The following is a 16943-nucleotide window of genomic DNA, read 5'->3' on the forward strand; positions in this document are numbered from 1 at the left end:
AAGTGGATAATTGGTGGGATAAGTATTCCACTTATCCGCTGATGAACTCCCCGTAGGACTACAGAGAGGCTTGCTGTGAAACAAGTGTATCTATTTCTGGTCAGTTGGGGATCTTAAATGAATTTAAAAAGAGTCTTAGATCTACAGTGGATGATGAAATCAGGTTAAATCAGTGTTTTTCAATCAATTATTGATTGAGTATAAACAATTCATTTTTACACAACCAGTTTGAAACCCATTCTCTAAGGTTCCTTCAGTCATCGCATGTTGCAGAGGTGTAACTCCATCCAGAGTGAGAACCAGAGCCAGCACCTCTGCACAACAGATAAACATCATCTCATCTCTTCCTGCTTAGCACAGTGAAAACTCCTCTGCATCTTGAGATTCATTTAGCCACCCCACATTTCCCCAGTTGACAGCAAACAAAAGAATTAGCTTCTCTAATACCTCTATTATAGAAACTTTAATTTTTAAACACTGGAGTCATTTAGATTCATCCAACTGAAGCAATTTGTTGAAATTGGTTCACATTTTTATTGTCCAGTGATTGTCCTCTCTTCTGGAGGAACTTAATGACCCATAACTTGGACTTTTAGCAGCCACATGAGACTTTGGTTTCTCTGTGTTTCCTTTGCGTTATTCATTTATTTATGGACAATTGTTTCTTTATAATCAATAAACTATTACAGTAATTCGTCTTTTCCTTTTTCTTTGACTTTTGTGCCTTTATTGAGAGGGTTGGTCCATGATTAGAGACAGAAAACTATAAAGAAAGTGGAGTAAGGGACCACAGCTGAGAAGAATAGATTTTATAAGAAATGAAAGTAGTCTCTGTGACATCGCCCGTCTGTTTCTGGAATAGATGTGTGAAGATAATCTTACATACCATGATGGGGGCGACTTTGAGCCTCCACACTAACAGCTGTAAGGTGCCCACCTGTCAGTCAGGTGAGCTATGACTCTGATTGAGTAAACTTATCATCTTAAGATCTTCTAAACTGCTGAGTTAAAAAATACAAAAGTATTTCCAGAGCAAGACTCAAGTGGACACTCTACAAACTGCAGATTTCAGCTTGCTTAGAGCCAAGCTCAGTTCCTTTCACATTGGACTGTAGCCTCAGGTGAGCATTTTAACTGCAAGGTTCAAAGCAGCTTCCCTAACTGATTTATTCAAGTGAACAAATAGCTATAATTTACCTTTTGAGTCGATATTTTTCTATCTCTTTCAGTCGCAGATAACAAAAGAGTCTTAGATTTTGAAGAGTCATACTGGCAAAAATAAAAGAAAGAATCTCTGAAACAAAAAACAAACTCTACAGAGCTTTTCTGATGATTACTGCTGTGTACAGTTCACACCATCCAGTAGACAAATGGAGCAAGATTTGCCATTTCTCTGCTGAGAGAGAAAAGCATAGTTCTGTTAATACTGTTTTAGAATACTTGCCATTACACTCATGCCAATAATAAATTAGACTAGTCAGACAGTGAAAGAGGATTAAACTACTAAATGTTTTTTTATTCGCTCCAACATGCTTCCATTTTCAATTTTTCCCTTCGGTGTTTCGTGTAGCATCCGCAATGCAGGTTTTTTGTTCAGAGCTGCTGACTCCAGATATTCCTCCCTGCCCAAATCCTCCTCCAGCACTCAACATTTTGGGGAGTTCAACAAGTCCAACAATGCTGACATTCACTATAACTTTCTGGAAGTCTGTCCAAGCAGTGACAAAATCAACTCCAGAGACTTTCAAAACAAGGGAGCATAATGCAGAGGTTGAGATTATTTAGGGCTAGGATAAAAGTATTACATAATAAAATATAGAATAAAACTGAGGGAAAATATGAAATACTTACCTCTGGCGTCAAAGAACTCCTCATCTGAGCTGTCGACCGATTCCTGAGCAATGTTCTGCAGACACCAGTGTGTGGCGCTGTGCTTCCGCAAGGACCCTGAAAGTGAAAAGACAGAAAATCGGTTTATAGCTCTTTGAGTCTCAGAGAAAAAAGGACTTAAATCTTCTTTCCTTCAAGCTGTCACAGCAAGACAGAGTGTCAGCAAGAAAGCCAGGTTGTGTGATTTATGACCTTCTAATGCAAAAGCAAGGATGAAAGGGGATTTAAAGCACTTTCCATTTGTTGACAGTATTCACTCTAAAGTACCCAGATATAAAAGCACAGCAAACAACGAGAGCAGCAAATTAGTTCATAAAAGACAGAGAGCAGAGAAGGGATGTGACACAGCCGGGTGAAACTGACAAAACAAAAAGCCTTCTCTGCCAAGATGAGTATTAATTAAGTCAATATAATAATGACACTGTAGCTTAAAAAAGCTCACAGCTTTAAGTAGTCTGTAAGTGCAGTTCTATTGAAGTGTGCTCATTAAAGAAAGCAGCCGCTGCCTTCACGATGAAAAAGGTTGGGTGTTGTAGTAGTGAGCATGTTCACCTGTAGAACTACACCAAAGAGAAATGTCACAGGAAACTGGAGTAAATCAGTGAAGCAAGGGGTTTGAGTAAAACCTCAACCCTAAGTCAATCTCTGTTTCTCCTCTCTGTTGGCTCCCCTGGAGATGAGTAGAGAAACCTGAAAAACCATGGTTCTCAGTATTTTAATACAAAATTTACTATGAAAACATCGTACTGACAGTTCTGACTTTGTATATCTTTCACGCTGCAAGTCTGAAAATCTGACCGCTGCCAGAAGTCAGTATGCGGGTGTTAATTCCTCAATAAATAAACTTGCAATGCTGTGTTCATGTCCAGTATGGAAAATCGCCTACTTTCCCACTCTCTCACAGCCATAAGGAAGCAGTAAGGTACCTAAACTTGGTACCTTTTGATTTTACAAGAATCGGTACCTGGTACTTTTGACAGAATTCGGTCGATACCTATAAAAGGACCTAATTCATTACCCATCCCTAGATCCAACTGAAATTTGAATTGGAAAACTGAGCGATATATTTGTTTTGCTTTCTGATTTAACAGCTATGTAATGTATGACTTCATACTGATCAGCCCTTTTGGACGATGCTTTTCCCTATACTTGTTTCCCAACCCTCATTCCTCATGGCTTTAGTAATCACACTCTAAAGCAACACTGGGGCACATAACTGTTGGTGAATGAAAAGAGGGCCCTTTGGACATTTTAAAAGTCTTTAATAATGTTAGATTATTCCTTTAAAGCAGGAATGTTATACAACTTTAAGGCTTTATACTGTCCTTCTGGTACAAAACAGTAGATTATCTTGATTAACAGCTTTAAAAAATCCCTGTTTTCCTTACACTGGTGTTTTAGAAAACCCTTATTCAAACAACAAAAGGTTTTTTCTAACTGCTTTCATTTTAACTTTGAGGCTTCCTGCTCTATGAACCCTGTCCCTCTGATTGGCCCGCCCTCTAGAGGCCTTATGGAGCAGGGCATACCCTTGTGTTTGAGGCCCACCCCTCCAATGTGTTACGAGCCAAAGATCTCATGCTATATTTTGAACAGACAGTTTTAAGCCGTTTACAGACAGATGACAGATTCAGGGATTTCTACAACACATGAATGAGTAGCAGCTTGAAAATCTGTGCATGTTTAGTATGGGTTTATATGCAGCATTATTTTATATTCAATGTTTAAAATATGAGAAAGTCTAACATACCCTCTTTAAACAACAAGAGTCAGTGTAATACATTCATGTCATTTAAAGTTTCTCTGAATTCACAGCAGTTTTCTCCTGTTTGAGAAAGTGACTTTTATGAGCCTTTTATGGTGTTGCAGCTGTAATGAACCATGTTTCTCTGCTGGCCTCGGGTTAAACTTTGAAGGGTCATTTTCTCTTGTCTATTACATCCTCCCTGACATTACAGCAAAGACGCAATATGGCCAGGAGCACTTCCAATGCTTCACCTTAAAACCAATCACACAAGACTAAAGACCAGGAGGAAACTTACACCATTACATTTTTGAAGCCACCCTGAAAGGCAAAATTTTCATCACACACCAGGAAGTAAATGGACACAAGGTGATCTAAGACGTCATACAGTCACACCTGAATGAATGCAACAAAGACACAGCTGGCACTATAACACAGGTTGTTTACTCCTTGCTTCAGGAGTTGAGCAGTTTTCAGCCATCACTGCAATCCAACCATTTACTGCACAGCTGCAACTCAACCCTGAGCTCCTCTTAAAACGCTGTTGCTGAGATACTCATCCCTTAAGGTTTGTGTAACATGGCTGTTGTTGTCTTTACTCAACCATGTCACACCTGGGAGTACTTCAACACAAAATGTTATTTTTCCGTGCATTGGTACTGTCATGAATTTACAATGCTGTAAAGGCTAGTATAACCTTTTCACTGCTACTAATTAACTACCACGACACTAGCTCTATGTTTTTGTTCACTTAATTCAAAAGGGGAAAAAAGGTCTGTATATAGTATCTGTACAGCCAATGACTTGCTTAAAGAACAAAGAATCCTTAATTAAGGCATATCCTCATCCCTTTAGGGCTATGGTGCAATTCACATAAGACAAATTACCTTAGGCTAACTGCTCTGAATATCATTTGTAAGCACTAGAAATAGAAAAAACACTTTGTTTCTTTCTTAGGGTGTTAATAATTTCAAAGATATCTAAAGGAATGCATTAACCTTCCCAATTGCAGATTTTCTGGCCATAGAACTTCACTTTGGAGTTTTGACAACACTGTCACTGGTAGACACTTACTGTACTAAAGGACGCGAATACATTACCTGCTTTTTGGTTGCAATAGATGACTAGCTTATGGGTAATTTGTTTGACTGGCATGTTGGTAAGCTAACAATATAGCTTGTGAATTGGCTTGGTAACCAATTCAGTGGTTAGCTTAACAACTAGCATAAGAGTTAGGTGTAAGACTAACTTTGGTTACTAGTTAGCAAACAAGGTTGAAGAATGGGACTTAGGTAGATAACGATTTTGTTAGTTAGCTTAAACCAACCAATAGGTTATCTGGATAACTAGCTTGTGGGTTAGCTGAATGACCAACTTGCTACATACCTGGAACACAAGCTTGTGGGTAAGCTTACTAGGTAGCTTGTGGGTAAGCTAGCTTAAAACTAAAATAATGGTTAACTGGATAACCAGGTTGTTGATTAGTTTGATAACTAGCTTGTCGGTTTGCTGAAAAACTAACTTGAGCTGGCAAACTAGCACATGGGTTAGCTGGACAACCCATGCACTGGTTAGCTTGACAAATGGCATAGAGGTTAGCTGGATAACCATGTTGTAGACAAGTCAATTAGCTTTTGGGTTAGTTGAATGGTGAACTTGCTGATCAGCGAGCAAACTAGCTTGTAGTTAAACTGACTAGTTTTGTGTGAAGACTTGGCTAGTTAACCATCTTGTGTTTTTGCTGCTGCCTGTCTTGGCCTGGTTTCTCTTGAAAAAGAGGTTTTGAATCTCAATGGGACCAACCTGGATAAATAAAGGTTAAATAAATAAAACATCAAAATGATAAAGCCTTGTCTACTGATTAGGTTGATTTTATGTTATAAATTCTTTTTTATTTTATTATTTTATCTCTTACAGGTTATATTGATACTACTACCGTTAGCGCTCCTATCCTCACAATCAATTAATTACTCACCAGCCTTCCTGTCAAGGGAAATCACAAAACATGTACAGTTAGCATGCTTCCTGAGTCAATATAAAGCTCTCTCCATTCAACCTTTGACTTCACAGCAACTCTTTCTGTCAACAAATGGCTCTCCAGGGGCTTCAGGATCTGTGAAGCACTATACAGCCTTCACCTTGTCCTCCTGGCCTTTACTGGATGACGAGTGAGGAGGCTCAGGCGAGGATTAGTTATCTGAGCATTGATTGTGCGTCATACCAACCAGAAACAGCACTGCTATTCTCCTACACATGAAGAATCATCCCTCCTGTCTATACATACCTGCTCTTAGTACCAATTTGTGAGGAATTATCTGCATGTGGCGGAGCTCAACATACACACACAGAAGTCAATTGAAAAAATTACACATTACTGTGCTCGACAGGAAACAGGCAATTATTGTACAAACATAAACATAATTCCCATTTTCAGAAAACACTCTCTCTTTGAAATGGAAATATGCCTCCCTCAATTAAACAAAATGGAGACAGAAGCTCTGGATAAATCTGAAACACTAGCAATCTGTTTTCCAGAAGGCACGCAAATACCTCATGAAGGGACTACCTGGTGATTCAGTTAAGATGCATATCAGAGTTTTATCCCTGAATCTGATTCATAATCTGGGTTTTGTGTCAAACTCCTGTAAAAATGAAATCCTAAATATTCACTCTGTATAAAGTATGCAACAAGATGGACTAAAGTTTACATCATAAAATCCACAGGGGTCCACCCATCGATCGAAAGCATCATACTAGGTTATACCACATGCTAAATGTGATAGTTTGCAGTTGCTTCTGGTAGTAATAATTTCCCTGACATGCTAACGTTTGAAAGCACACAATGTTTACAGAACTGTAAACACTTAACACAAACTTGTCTCTGCGGTAGCAAATTTCTGCCTGGTGTTCAGCATCTAATATTAGACCTGTCACTCACATCTGTGCTTTCAACCTGACTGTCTGAGGACTGGAGAGATTCTCGAAGCCAAGCAGTCACATGGACCAGTAGAGGTGGTCCTGTGTGTTCAAAGTTCCTGTTGGCACAGAAAGCACACACTGAGTGAGAAGCGGAGCTGCAGGGTGCACAGTGTGAGCAAAGGAAAGGGACTACTTTGAAAAATAAAAACACTCCTGATTCACCCCAAGCCAGCTGCTTCTCAGGGTAAAAGTGCCAAACAGCTCTCAATTATTTTGTGATTTGAGGGGTGCAATGAGTTCAAACTCGGTCATCCCACAAGGGACCTCAAATTAATGTTTTCATTAATGCATCCACTCCTCCAACAAATATCAATTTCTGGGAATGTGATTTCTAGAACAGCACATCCTCTTTGAATTTCTTATAAGACTCTGGCAATTTTACCAGTCACTCACACTGCAGGAGCCTCACTGGAGCCCACATCCCCAAGAGATGCATTCCCAGCTGGGTAATGTAAATGATTGAAGTAGCTCCCTGCAGGGCATTCCAGTACGAAATATGCTTGAAAGAGCTACAGATCATTGTCATACAAGCAGTTGAAGTGTGAAACTAAGCATTCCAAGTTTGTACCAGGGAGCCAGGAACTCAGACAAGAAAAACATTTGTCAACAGGGAAAATCTATTAGCCATCACTACAAGATAGCAAGTTGATTGACGATGTTTGGAGAAGAATAAAAATACTACTCAGGGTTCTTTCCCAGATGTTCCTCTACTAGCAATCAATAGAGTAATTGGATTCTAGGCCCAAGCATTCTGCTGTAGGTTTTACCGCTTTAGCAATATACATGGTGTTTTAATATTTAATCACATCATTTACAACTGGAAAGCTCTGTGTGACAACCTGAAGTGCTGAGTATCACAAGTAGCTTGTCACTCATGTTGAAGCATGATAATTGCAGGGACACTGATTGCCAATGTACACGACTGAAAGACTCACATGATTTAGAAGCAGGCTGTAGGTCTGCAAGGCAAGCAGTCCTTTGAACTAGCATGTGGATACTCAGCATGTTCAGGTGTCCAACATACTGAGTAAGTGTGTCAGCCTGTTTACATTTAGCAACAGACCACAAAACATGTTTGAGGCATGGCTGACAGGGGTATCATTAATGTGACAGGTATGTCATTATGAATTAAAGTACAAGACCTGTGAAAGTCATCAATTATAGATAGAATCAAGTTAAAGTTAAGCCCTGTGTCTAAATTTGCTTTATGCATACTTAAACTTGCTGTCTTTAGAGCATAAGGTGTGTATGCCATGATAATGATGGCAAAACCCAGTGCCTTCAAAGCAGGGATGGGCATTTCAGCCTAAAGCCATGTTTCCACCAAGCAGACCAGTTTGGTTCGTCTCCGTATGGTGCGTATTTTGTGGCGTTTCTACTGACTTAACCCAAGACAGATCCCCAAATAACCGAGACAAGCCATCCCACTTTTTGGGACCCTTTCGTATGGGTGCCAGACTAAACCGATCCGCTCTCAGAAGGTGGAGCTACAACACTGCAGACCATTGATTGGTCAAATCAAATGTTTAACAGCTGTGGCTTTCGGCATCCTGCTTACACACCGCCTACCACGAGAGGGCACAGTTTTGTTGTGGAAACGCAAATGGGATCAGGCTTAACTGCACCAAACCGTGCCCAACCGTACTGAACCAAACCAGACTGCTTGGTGGAAACACGGCTTTAGATACATTCAATAGTCACTTGGTTAAATAATGGTATCACAACCAGGCAGGTAAAACAATGAAACATTGTGTTCCTTTATAACAAAAAATATTTTGTAATAAAGCTTCATTTTTACTAAGGTAATGAATATTTAATGCTTCAAAAGTCATGACACATCTCTTCCTCAGAGTTTGCATGTGTAGTTAACTGTAGAGGCTGGACATTTCTGACCCTTGTCACTCCCTGTCCTGACCTCACAGCATGAACAGTGCGACAAAAAGACAGAATTCTTACCTGCGCTTAAGTCTAACATTACATTATTACTGTAAGAAAACAAAAGCATAAGAACAAAAAAACTCAACTAGCAGTAATTATTACTGGCTACAACTTTTTGAATGTCGCGGAAACTCCTGTGGGGAACTTTAGACTTCTAATGATTCTGACACCCCCTGTGGACAAACGTGGTAGTTCTCATTTCATGCTGGTGGTGTTCTGTGCATGTAAAAGGGAAGTTTTAGGAAGAAAAAGCTCACCTTGCATTATTCTAAATGTCGAAGGAATCATTCAGCAAGTGGAAAGGGTCAAAAAAGGCTTTATTTGCAGGTAGCTGTTAACAGCCTTGTCTGACATCTAACTGGCTGCAGAATTCACAGCCCCTACACAGAAATGATCTGTCTTTTCAGTGGTCTCTTTTGCTTTTTAGCATCAGTATCATTTCAAATGTGTTTTCTATTCAGCTTAAAAGTCCTTACAGAGGCTTTAAACATGTGTTTGACTTTGATTTAAGGGAAGTACCCGAAAAAAGTCTTTCAGTGACCATTTTTAAACTGCTCTATTCAAAGACTGCCTAGGGGGTGTGAGGTCTGAAGTCCAATAAGTCCAAAGAAAACATATTGGTGCTTTTTATTCGTGCTTTGGAACAGCTGAAGTGTTTATCATTCCTCTTAACTGTGACTGCACGACACGTATTGTGGAGCATACTTAGTCATTACAAGAACTTGTGAGATTGTAAAGCCTGCATAATACAACTGAAATGGTGATTCATCAGCCAGTTGGATCAAATTGCTTTTTCCTGCAACATTAACGCAAGCAAAACCCAAACAGCTTGTCTTTTGAAAGTGCATATGTAACTAACAATGAGGCTTCAGTGGGCTCTGTGCGCAAGTATCTGAAAGGCTTTACTTCAGAGCACGACCACACAGGGTTGCTTGTGATTCATGTCCTCCTTCTTTCATCTCTCTCTTTCCATTATCCACTTCCAGCCAGGTTACATGGAAAGCCCAGACGCTTGAAACAGCCGGCTGACAGTGTTCATTGCCTGAGCAGCTCTATTACAATCATGGGTGAAACCCTCTCTTCTTCGGTCCCTGGCATACAGGTACTGATCTCCAGCTGAACTACAAACACACAGCTGCAAAGAAAAGTGATGTGAGATTTCATTTTCTGTCGCAGACAACTATTGACTCAAATATTTTACATGAGAGTGGGTATGGACCGCTGCCTTCTGTTTGAATTTCTATGGCCAAATACCATTTTATGGGTTTTTATTCTGAAGTGAGCGTACTATGGGCTGGGATTTGTGCCTCTAAAAACTGAATTTGATAAATTTCAATGGACTTGAAATGCTCAATGTGCATAAGTGTATCAAAAAATCAATCTGAATACCTTATTTAAAGTTGAATTGCTAATATTTCTAAGCTGAATTTATTGGCTTTCAAATGATATCTTTACTTACTTGAACAATAAACTTTTCATGTTGCAAAAATTCAATATTTAATTCCAGTTTTCAAAGTTCAGATTTCTTTTTTTGTTTTTAATTGAATCTCAGTTTGTGAGACACTTCCAGTCCATGAGGATGAGTAAACCGAGCGCAGATTCACAGAACTCCTCTCACTGTTTGCTTAGATAGCATTGTACAAATACTAAGCTGGCCTCCTATGAGCTACATGCTGTTCACATTTTTTATGCTAGCACATTTATTTCAGTCAGTAATCTGCAGTGACTCATGATTTTATGCTAAATGTTTTTAATCTGACATTAAGTTACTCAAATCAGTGTCAAAACCAATCATGTAATCATCAGCAATTTGCTAACGGTCCAGGGCAAGACATGTAACAAGCTAAGAAGCTCGGGCGCTAACAGGGGACGTGCACACTCAGTCAACCAAATGCTTAAAAGCCCAAGTGATAACAAGTTCATTCCAGTTTTCTCAAGATCTTGACATGACGGGTGATCACACCTCTGGACCTCAGGTTGCAAAAGCACTGACCTAACACAAGCTTCATCTCACTCATTAGTATGGGTGGCATGGCATGTCATTGTCCGCTCTATCACGGTGACCGGCCTTTTGTTTAGTTTTCTAGATCCCACGGATGCACAGTTATCATTCAGAAAACAAGCTCTGTTATCTTGACAAAAACAGATCATTAAATCCATTATAATGAGGAAACTAGCGTTATCTCAAGATAAAAGAGGATTATTATCAGGAAAACAAGAAGAACTTTCCTGGGTAAAATGTACTTGTTTGGGGCTACATGTTTAGAATTGAATAAGCCTGTAACTAACTATGCATCCAAAAACCTTCAAACCAGCTTCTTTGCAGACACAGACCTAAAAACCACACAATGTCTTAATAAGCCAAGGAAAGTTTCATCTCTGTTCATTCCAGCTTCTTAGCCACAGAAACAGCGAGTTAACTGCTCTGCTCTTGTATTGTGCTCAAAGCAGCTTACAGAGAAGGGAAGTGACTCCAGCAGCACAGAGTCACCTAAGCTTTTGGCACAAAAGAAACCTATTGAGCTGCATCTTTCCCTCACATGACGAAGGGATTTTGGTTTTAGGGGTACTTTCTGGTGGTGAGAATGACTTGATGACTAGATGTTTTTGGTTAGTTTTATAAAATAGGGGAAAGGAAGTGAAAACTAAACCTTTGAATTTTAAAAATTTTAAGAAATTGAGGCTGTGTTTATTTTTACAAATGAAGATAGTTACAGAAAAAAATGGGTTTAAAGTCTTGGAATCTTTATCCAAAGATGAGAGCAGTAAGTGCGTGAGGACTAAAATCAATATTTCTGTGTTCTCTGTGATGATGATGTGATGCTCCATGAACCACAGAAAAAATAAGTAAGCATACACAACTCTCATCCTGAATGACTCATGCGTCATCGGGCATTCACAGCTGAAGAAAATCTCTCAAACTCTCAAGTATTTCCACTGTAACACACCCTGTAATTTATTAATCCCCATGGTGTTCCATTGATTCTCAGTGTATTTTCAGGCTGACTACATGTGATTTGCAGGAAATTCAATATGAGACATGCTAACTCGCGGGGCTGGAGTACAAATGGAAAAAATTCAATTTTAAGGCAGCGGCTGAAGAGGTTGTGTACTTAGGTTGGAGAGAAGAAATAGCTTGAGTGCAGGCCCTGAAAGATTCATAATTAAACTCATTCATCTTTTGCTCTTCCATTTAACACATGCATATCTCAAAAAGTCTGCCAAAAGTCACAAAAGTAACATCAAAGCTTGGACCCCAAAAGTGCATCCAACGCTGAAAATATATCCGTCTTAAAGGTAGGAGATATTAAAGAATGAATTTATGGAGAGAAACTGCAGGTAAATATAGAGTAAGTTAAATAAAAGATCACTAGGGAGAGATTTTCAGGATAAATCCTATATTTACATCCACAAATTGAGTTTCATCACCTCTAGCCTCAGTTGGCAAAGAGAGGATACTCTAACAATCACACAGTTCAAAGGTTTTAAACTGTATAACATTGTGTCTGCTGCTGGTTATCTTGCTCCAGGTCTCATCATATTGGCTTCATCTTGCAGCTGGTTTTAATTGCAGCTAAATTCCTCTCGCTTTCGGCTTCTATTGAGAGAGATCATTAGCAGAAATCTCAGAGGATATATGCATAAGCATCTCCTCTTAAATTATGCCCGCATTTCAAAGTGGCATAAATGGGGTGAAAAGGTGTAGCTCCTGAAACTGTATGGGTAATAAATCCTCTGGAGGGGAAATAAGCGTCAAGAATGACTGTTTGAAGTGCTAAGTGAAGTCAGGGCAGAAGGCCTGCTTTATGTAAAAACTTAATGTCTTTTTTCCCTACATCTCGTGATGTTTCATAATGAAGTATAGACAGATTTAGTTGCCAGTGGGAGCTTCAAGGGTCATTGGGTCACACAAACACTGTGATTTATTCTCCAGATCTAGATCAATTCACAGTCATCACAGAACAAATTTTCAACCTGAGACTAGCACAACCCCTAATATACCGTACTTATTTTCGATTCCATTTCAATATGTCTAAGAATTTTAACTATCAAATGAAATAGATAGATGAAAAAGTTGAATTGCTCATTTATTGAACTTTGTGTTTTTTCAGTCTTTAAATCGTTAGGTTCATCTTTTTAGAGACCCTTGCTGCACCTCGCTCACTCCCCCCATTTGTCAACTCTATTCACCCTCTTCTCTGTCAACAAAAGACACAAAAAGACCTAAAATTATAAAAGAAAGAAGGAAACATAAATGGTTAATATTTTTGTTAATTGTCTTTTGTAACAAAATGAAATATGTTGCCAACAGGAAGTGCAAAACAGCCAAAATCTCATGCAGGTTGTTTTGCAGGAAATGTCAATCAGAAGTTAAACCCTCTGATAAATGAATTGTGAAAGACTGTGTCATGATTATTTCCTCAAGTCTTTATTCTTCTTAGAGCATGAGAAAAAAATGTTTTCAACTTTTCTTAAATATTCTTTTTTTTTCATATAGTTAGAGACAACAATTTTAAACATGTATTGATACATTTTAATCTTGTGTTGGACATTAACTTGTTTCATGACGCCCACTTCAGTCAACACACAGTTAATCAAAGAACATACAACATTAACCCCATGAAGTATGTGGACTAAAATTTTAGCACTTTCATTTCAAAGATGCAATGAGAAGGATCTGTTTTAATTGCACTCCTTCGCCACCTTCTGGCCTGGGGTCTCCTCACACTGTCGTAAACTACTTTTAGTGAGGCATGTGATTTTTGCAATTAATCTGCAGCCCGGTGCCCCGAATTTACAACCGACATTAGAAAAACCTTTTAAAACCTTATAAAAGACCAGGATCTGAAACCCTCTTACATTTAATGATAATGTGTCAACAATTTGGAGTTTAAGTCCCAAATGTAATATTCTGCAAGGACTTAGGGATCTTTCAGCTACTCGCTAGAAGACTTAAGCTAGCCCCTTTTCAGGGCAGTGTTTAGCTGGTTTGCTAACAAGCCATAGCCCTGAAGAAAACATCTATCTCTACTCTATTGTGGTATGTATGGGAGTACACATCAAAAAGACATTCTTCATTTAAAACATTGTACAATACAACTTGCATACAACAAGACTTAAGATCTGTGGTACTAATAAATATGTTTTTATCTTAATTCCAAAATAAGAAACAGGCTGCCTGTTTAGATCGAAATTCATGACCTCCTTTCACCAAACAGCAGGGATCACAACAGCCTGTGCGAATGTTAGCAAAACTCTCATTAAAAAAACAGCTTGCTACTATAATAGAGCCAGGTCTCCAACAACAAGGTTAAAATAAATTTCATTTTAGGTTTGCCAGATGAAAGTGGTTTTACTTTTGATGTTTAATTCAAATAAAATCTTGAAGAAGGTACTCTTAAAGCTCTTTAGTCCGGCAGATAATGAGCAAGTCCTCAGGACTGGCTGGTCCCATAAGAAGAATCCCTCCTCATCAGAGAGCTGATCTCTCTTTGATCAGCAGCTTCAGCCCTCAAGGAATTTCTCCCCACCAGACTTTTATCTCTCTTTGCCCTCGCACTCTCTAAACCAGATGGTCTGTAAGCTACCCGGGTGCCGGTGTCCTCGTTTTGTAATTATCTGCATTTATGACACGCTGAACTCCGAGCAACTAACAGCACCCGAAAGAATCCCCGGGCCACAAAGATGGTGACACATCGAAGAGGCAGGGCAGGAGAACTCTGCAATGATACAAACCTCTTCAGAGTCACAACATCTGAGAGTGATATCCAACATGTCAAGAGGAAATCCAATAACGTTTTTCCACAGTATGTGGAGGAAGAGGAGGAAATGAGAAGTGCCTGTCACCTTCATTTTAACACACAACATGCCCTCAGTACAGATGAAAATCACATAAACCCAACACTTCAGACAGAAACCCACAGAGGGAAAGAAAACGAGTGATTCTGTCTGATGAGTCTGTTTATGTCCTGCCCCAGTGAGCACCCAAGGGTCTATAAAAGGTAAACAATAAAAGAGTCTGACTGGTCCTCACACAGGCTGGACACAGCTATTAATAGCCTGTCCTCTAATTTAATTAAACCTCATTTCAGCACAAGGTTTAAAATCAATCTCTGCAGCCAGAGAGACACACTGGGGATTGATTTCTCCTCAAAAATGTTGGATCAGTCACAGACTCTCCGTCCAGACATTATCCTCCTGGATGCTGTTTATCTGCACTGCAGCTATGCAGATCAGCGCCCGCATCGACTCTTAATGGAGTGCAGGGCTACAACTGGGTGATGATTATCATTACCGCTACCTCTCCCCTTCTGTCTATGCAACAATGAGCACATGTAGCACAGTGTGAGCAGCCTGAGGAAGGTGAGAACATGTGAAGGGGTTACATTATTAACTGCATGCTGTTAGGCTTATTAATTGGGTATGCACTGAGTGAGGAGGCAGGCAAGTAGAATTTTGCATATCGGCTCGGGCAGCTACCAAAATAATGAACTGTTCTCATAATCAGAGCATTTGTAGTGAATTTCAAAAAGTGAAGGAACAAGGTCACTTTAAGTATATTCTACATTTTTTAAGAATACCTCACTCCTATACTACACCGCCATACAAACAATACAATAACTTAGACATAAGTTGCAATGGTTGACCACCTTCGATTCCTTTAACAAGTCCTCAGCTGACTTTAATGACACATTTAAGAAGAGGAACTGGGTGAATTCTTAGAAAACTATGCTCAGCTTTGGTTGCCTTTCAACCTCAGCTGATTTATAAACCACTTGAGGGCAGCTGTAACAAGCTATGAAAAACAATATCATATAAAAAGTACCATTTGTATTAGCTTATAGTTGGGTTTGCATTTGCCTGATAAGAGGAAGTCCTTTCCTATTAGTGCCTATTTTGGTCAACATCACCAATTTAGCAAAAAGCTCCAAAATACATCATATTTCTAGACGCTTGTTTACTTCTTGCTGGTGATGGACAAAAAAAATATAATGCTGGTTTACCATGGCTACAAAGGTGGCCAAGAAAAACTTCCCAACCCCAAAGAGAAAAAGAAAAGTCTTCCTATTTTTGCTCCGTTTTGGTCTCCACCACTCATTAATCTAGGCCTGGGCCGATAACAAATTTTGGCTGGATGATATATTGTCCCACAATTATTGACGATAAATGATATTTTTGACAATATTATTTTGAGACCAAATTAACCAGGAATATAAAAATACCATAATAATGCAATATACCCTTTCAACTGCAATAAACTTTATCCTGAACACTCCAAACTGAGGTAACTGGACTGTTCAGAGTTTGTGAAGACGTTTCTCCTCTCATCCATGAGGCTTCATCAGCCTCATCAGCTTCATCCCAAACTATAAAAACAAATGCACATGCACATAGCAATATATTGAGGCAAGCAAAATTATTGATTTTATTTGATTTATTAAACGATTAATTGATTTATTGATTATCGTCCCGAGCTTACAGGTCCAAAATATACCATATTTCTAGCTCCTTGTTAACTTGTTTTGGGTCCTGCCCAGAAAATGTTGTGTGGGGTTATAACAGCTACTAGTATGGTTCATAACCTCAAAAACAGGAAATATGCTAGGGTGTTAAACTTTTACAGAAAAATCAGCTAAAGTGACTCCTGGAGGCAATCCTGTGGTGGAAAAACGTATTTGTTTTTTTGCCCTAAAGCTGTAAATACAACAATTATGACCCTGACAAGTAAAGTGATTAATGGTGATTATTGTGTTACTCCCTTTTCTTTATGGAACCTGTCAGTGACTCAGGTATGTTCCAGAAGGTGATTTTGTCCTTATAGCCAAAAAAAGGGTTGAGATTAAGATATAAGCAACAGAACTAAAGTTCTTCCAGGTTGTGATTGATCTAAAGCAGCCAAGACCTTCCAAAAGTGGTCCAAGGAGAATAAACTGAGGAACCACTGATACTATCATGAGCAATGATCCAACAGAAGAGTTAGAAGAGCTAAAAACTGAAGAAAATCATCATCGATTCGGTCAAAAAATCCCAGAGTACATCTTTAAAATTGCTTGTCTTATTAGACAATCTTCAACCAAACCTTTATGTATTCATTAGAACAGTTTAATCAGTGGATAATCTTTTGGAATAATTCCTTGAAAATCAAATTTGAAAGGGATGGCCAAACTCCTGCTGTTTCATACCTGTTGAGCTTTAAATTATTTCACCTCCACTTCACTGAGCGACCTGCACCATTGTAAATGTGTTTCCACTCAATAATTAGGAGAAAGCAATAACTGCATCAACCTTTTTGAGACACTTGCGTCATTCTGGCAAGTCACGCCAGTAGATCTTTAATCTAAGAGCTTCATCACTGGCAGAAATCTGAAAAGAAAGCTGAAAAAAAAAAAAC

At 39.0% G+C, this 16943-nt stretch overlaps 1 protein-coding gene across 2 annotated transcripts in view; it reads right to left on the minus strand.

Moving 5' to 3' along the window:
* pitpnm3 (PITPNM family member 3) overlaps positions 1-16943 on the minus strand; it is a 120721-nt gene that overhangs the window by 94267 nt on the left and 9511 nt on the right. For both annotated transcript variants that reach the window (XM_074679372.1, XM_074679373.1), the window contains exon 2: positions 1852-1947. In XM_074679372.1, coding sequence (XP_074535473.1) covers positions 1852-1947 — 96 coding nt within the window. The remainder of the gene's footprint in view (positions 1-1851; positions 1948-16943) is intronic.

This window comes from Halichoeres trimaculatus, unplaced genomic scaffold, assembly GCF_033239565.1.
Source record: "Halichoeres trimaculatus isolate MK-OKI-2021-1 unplaced genomic scaffold, fHalTri1.1 fHalTri1_scaffold_9, whole genome shotgun sequence".
Taxonomy (NCBI): Eukaryota; Metazoa; Chordata; class Actinopteri; order Labriformes; family Labridae; genus Halichoeres; species Halichoeres trimaculatus.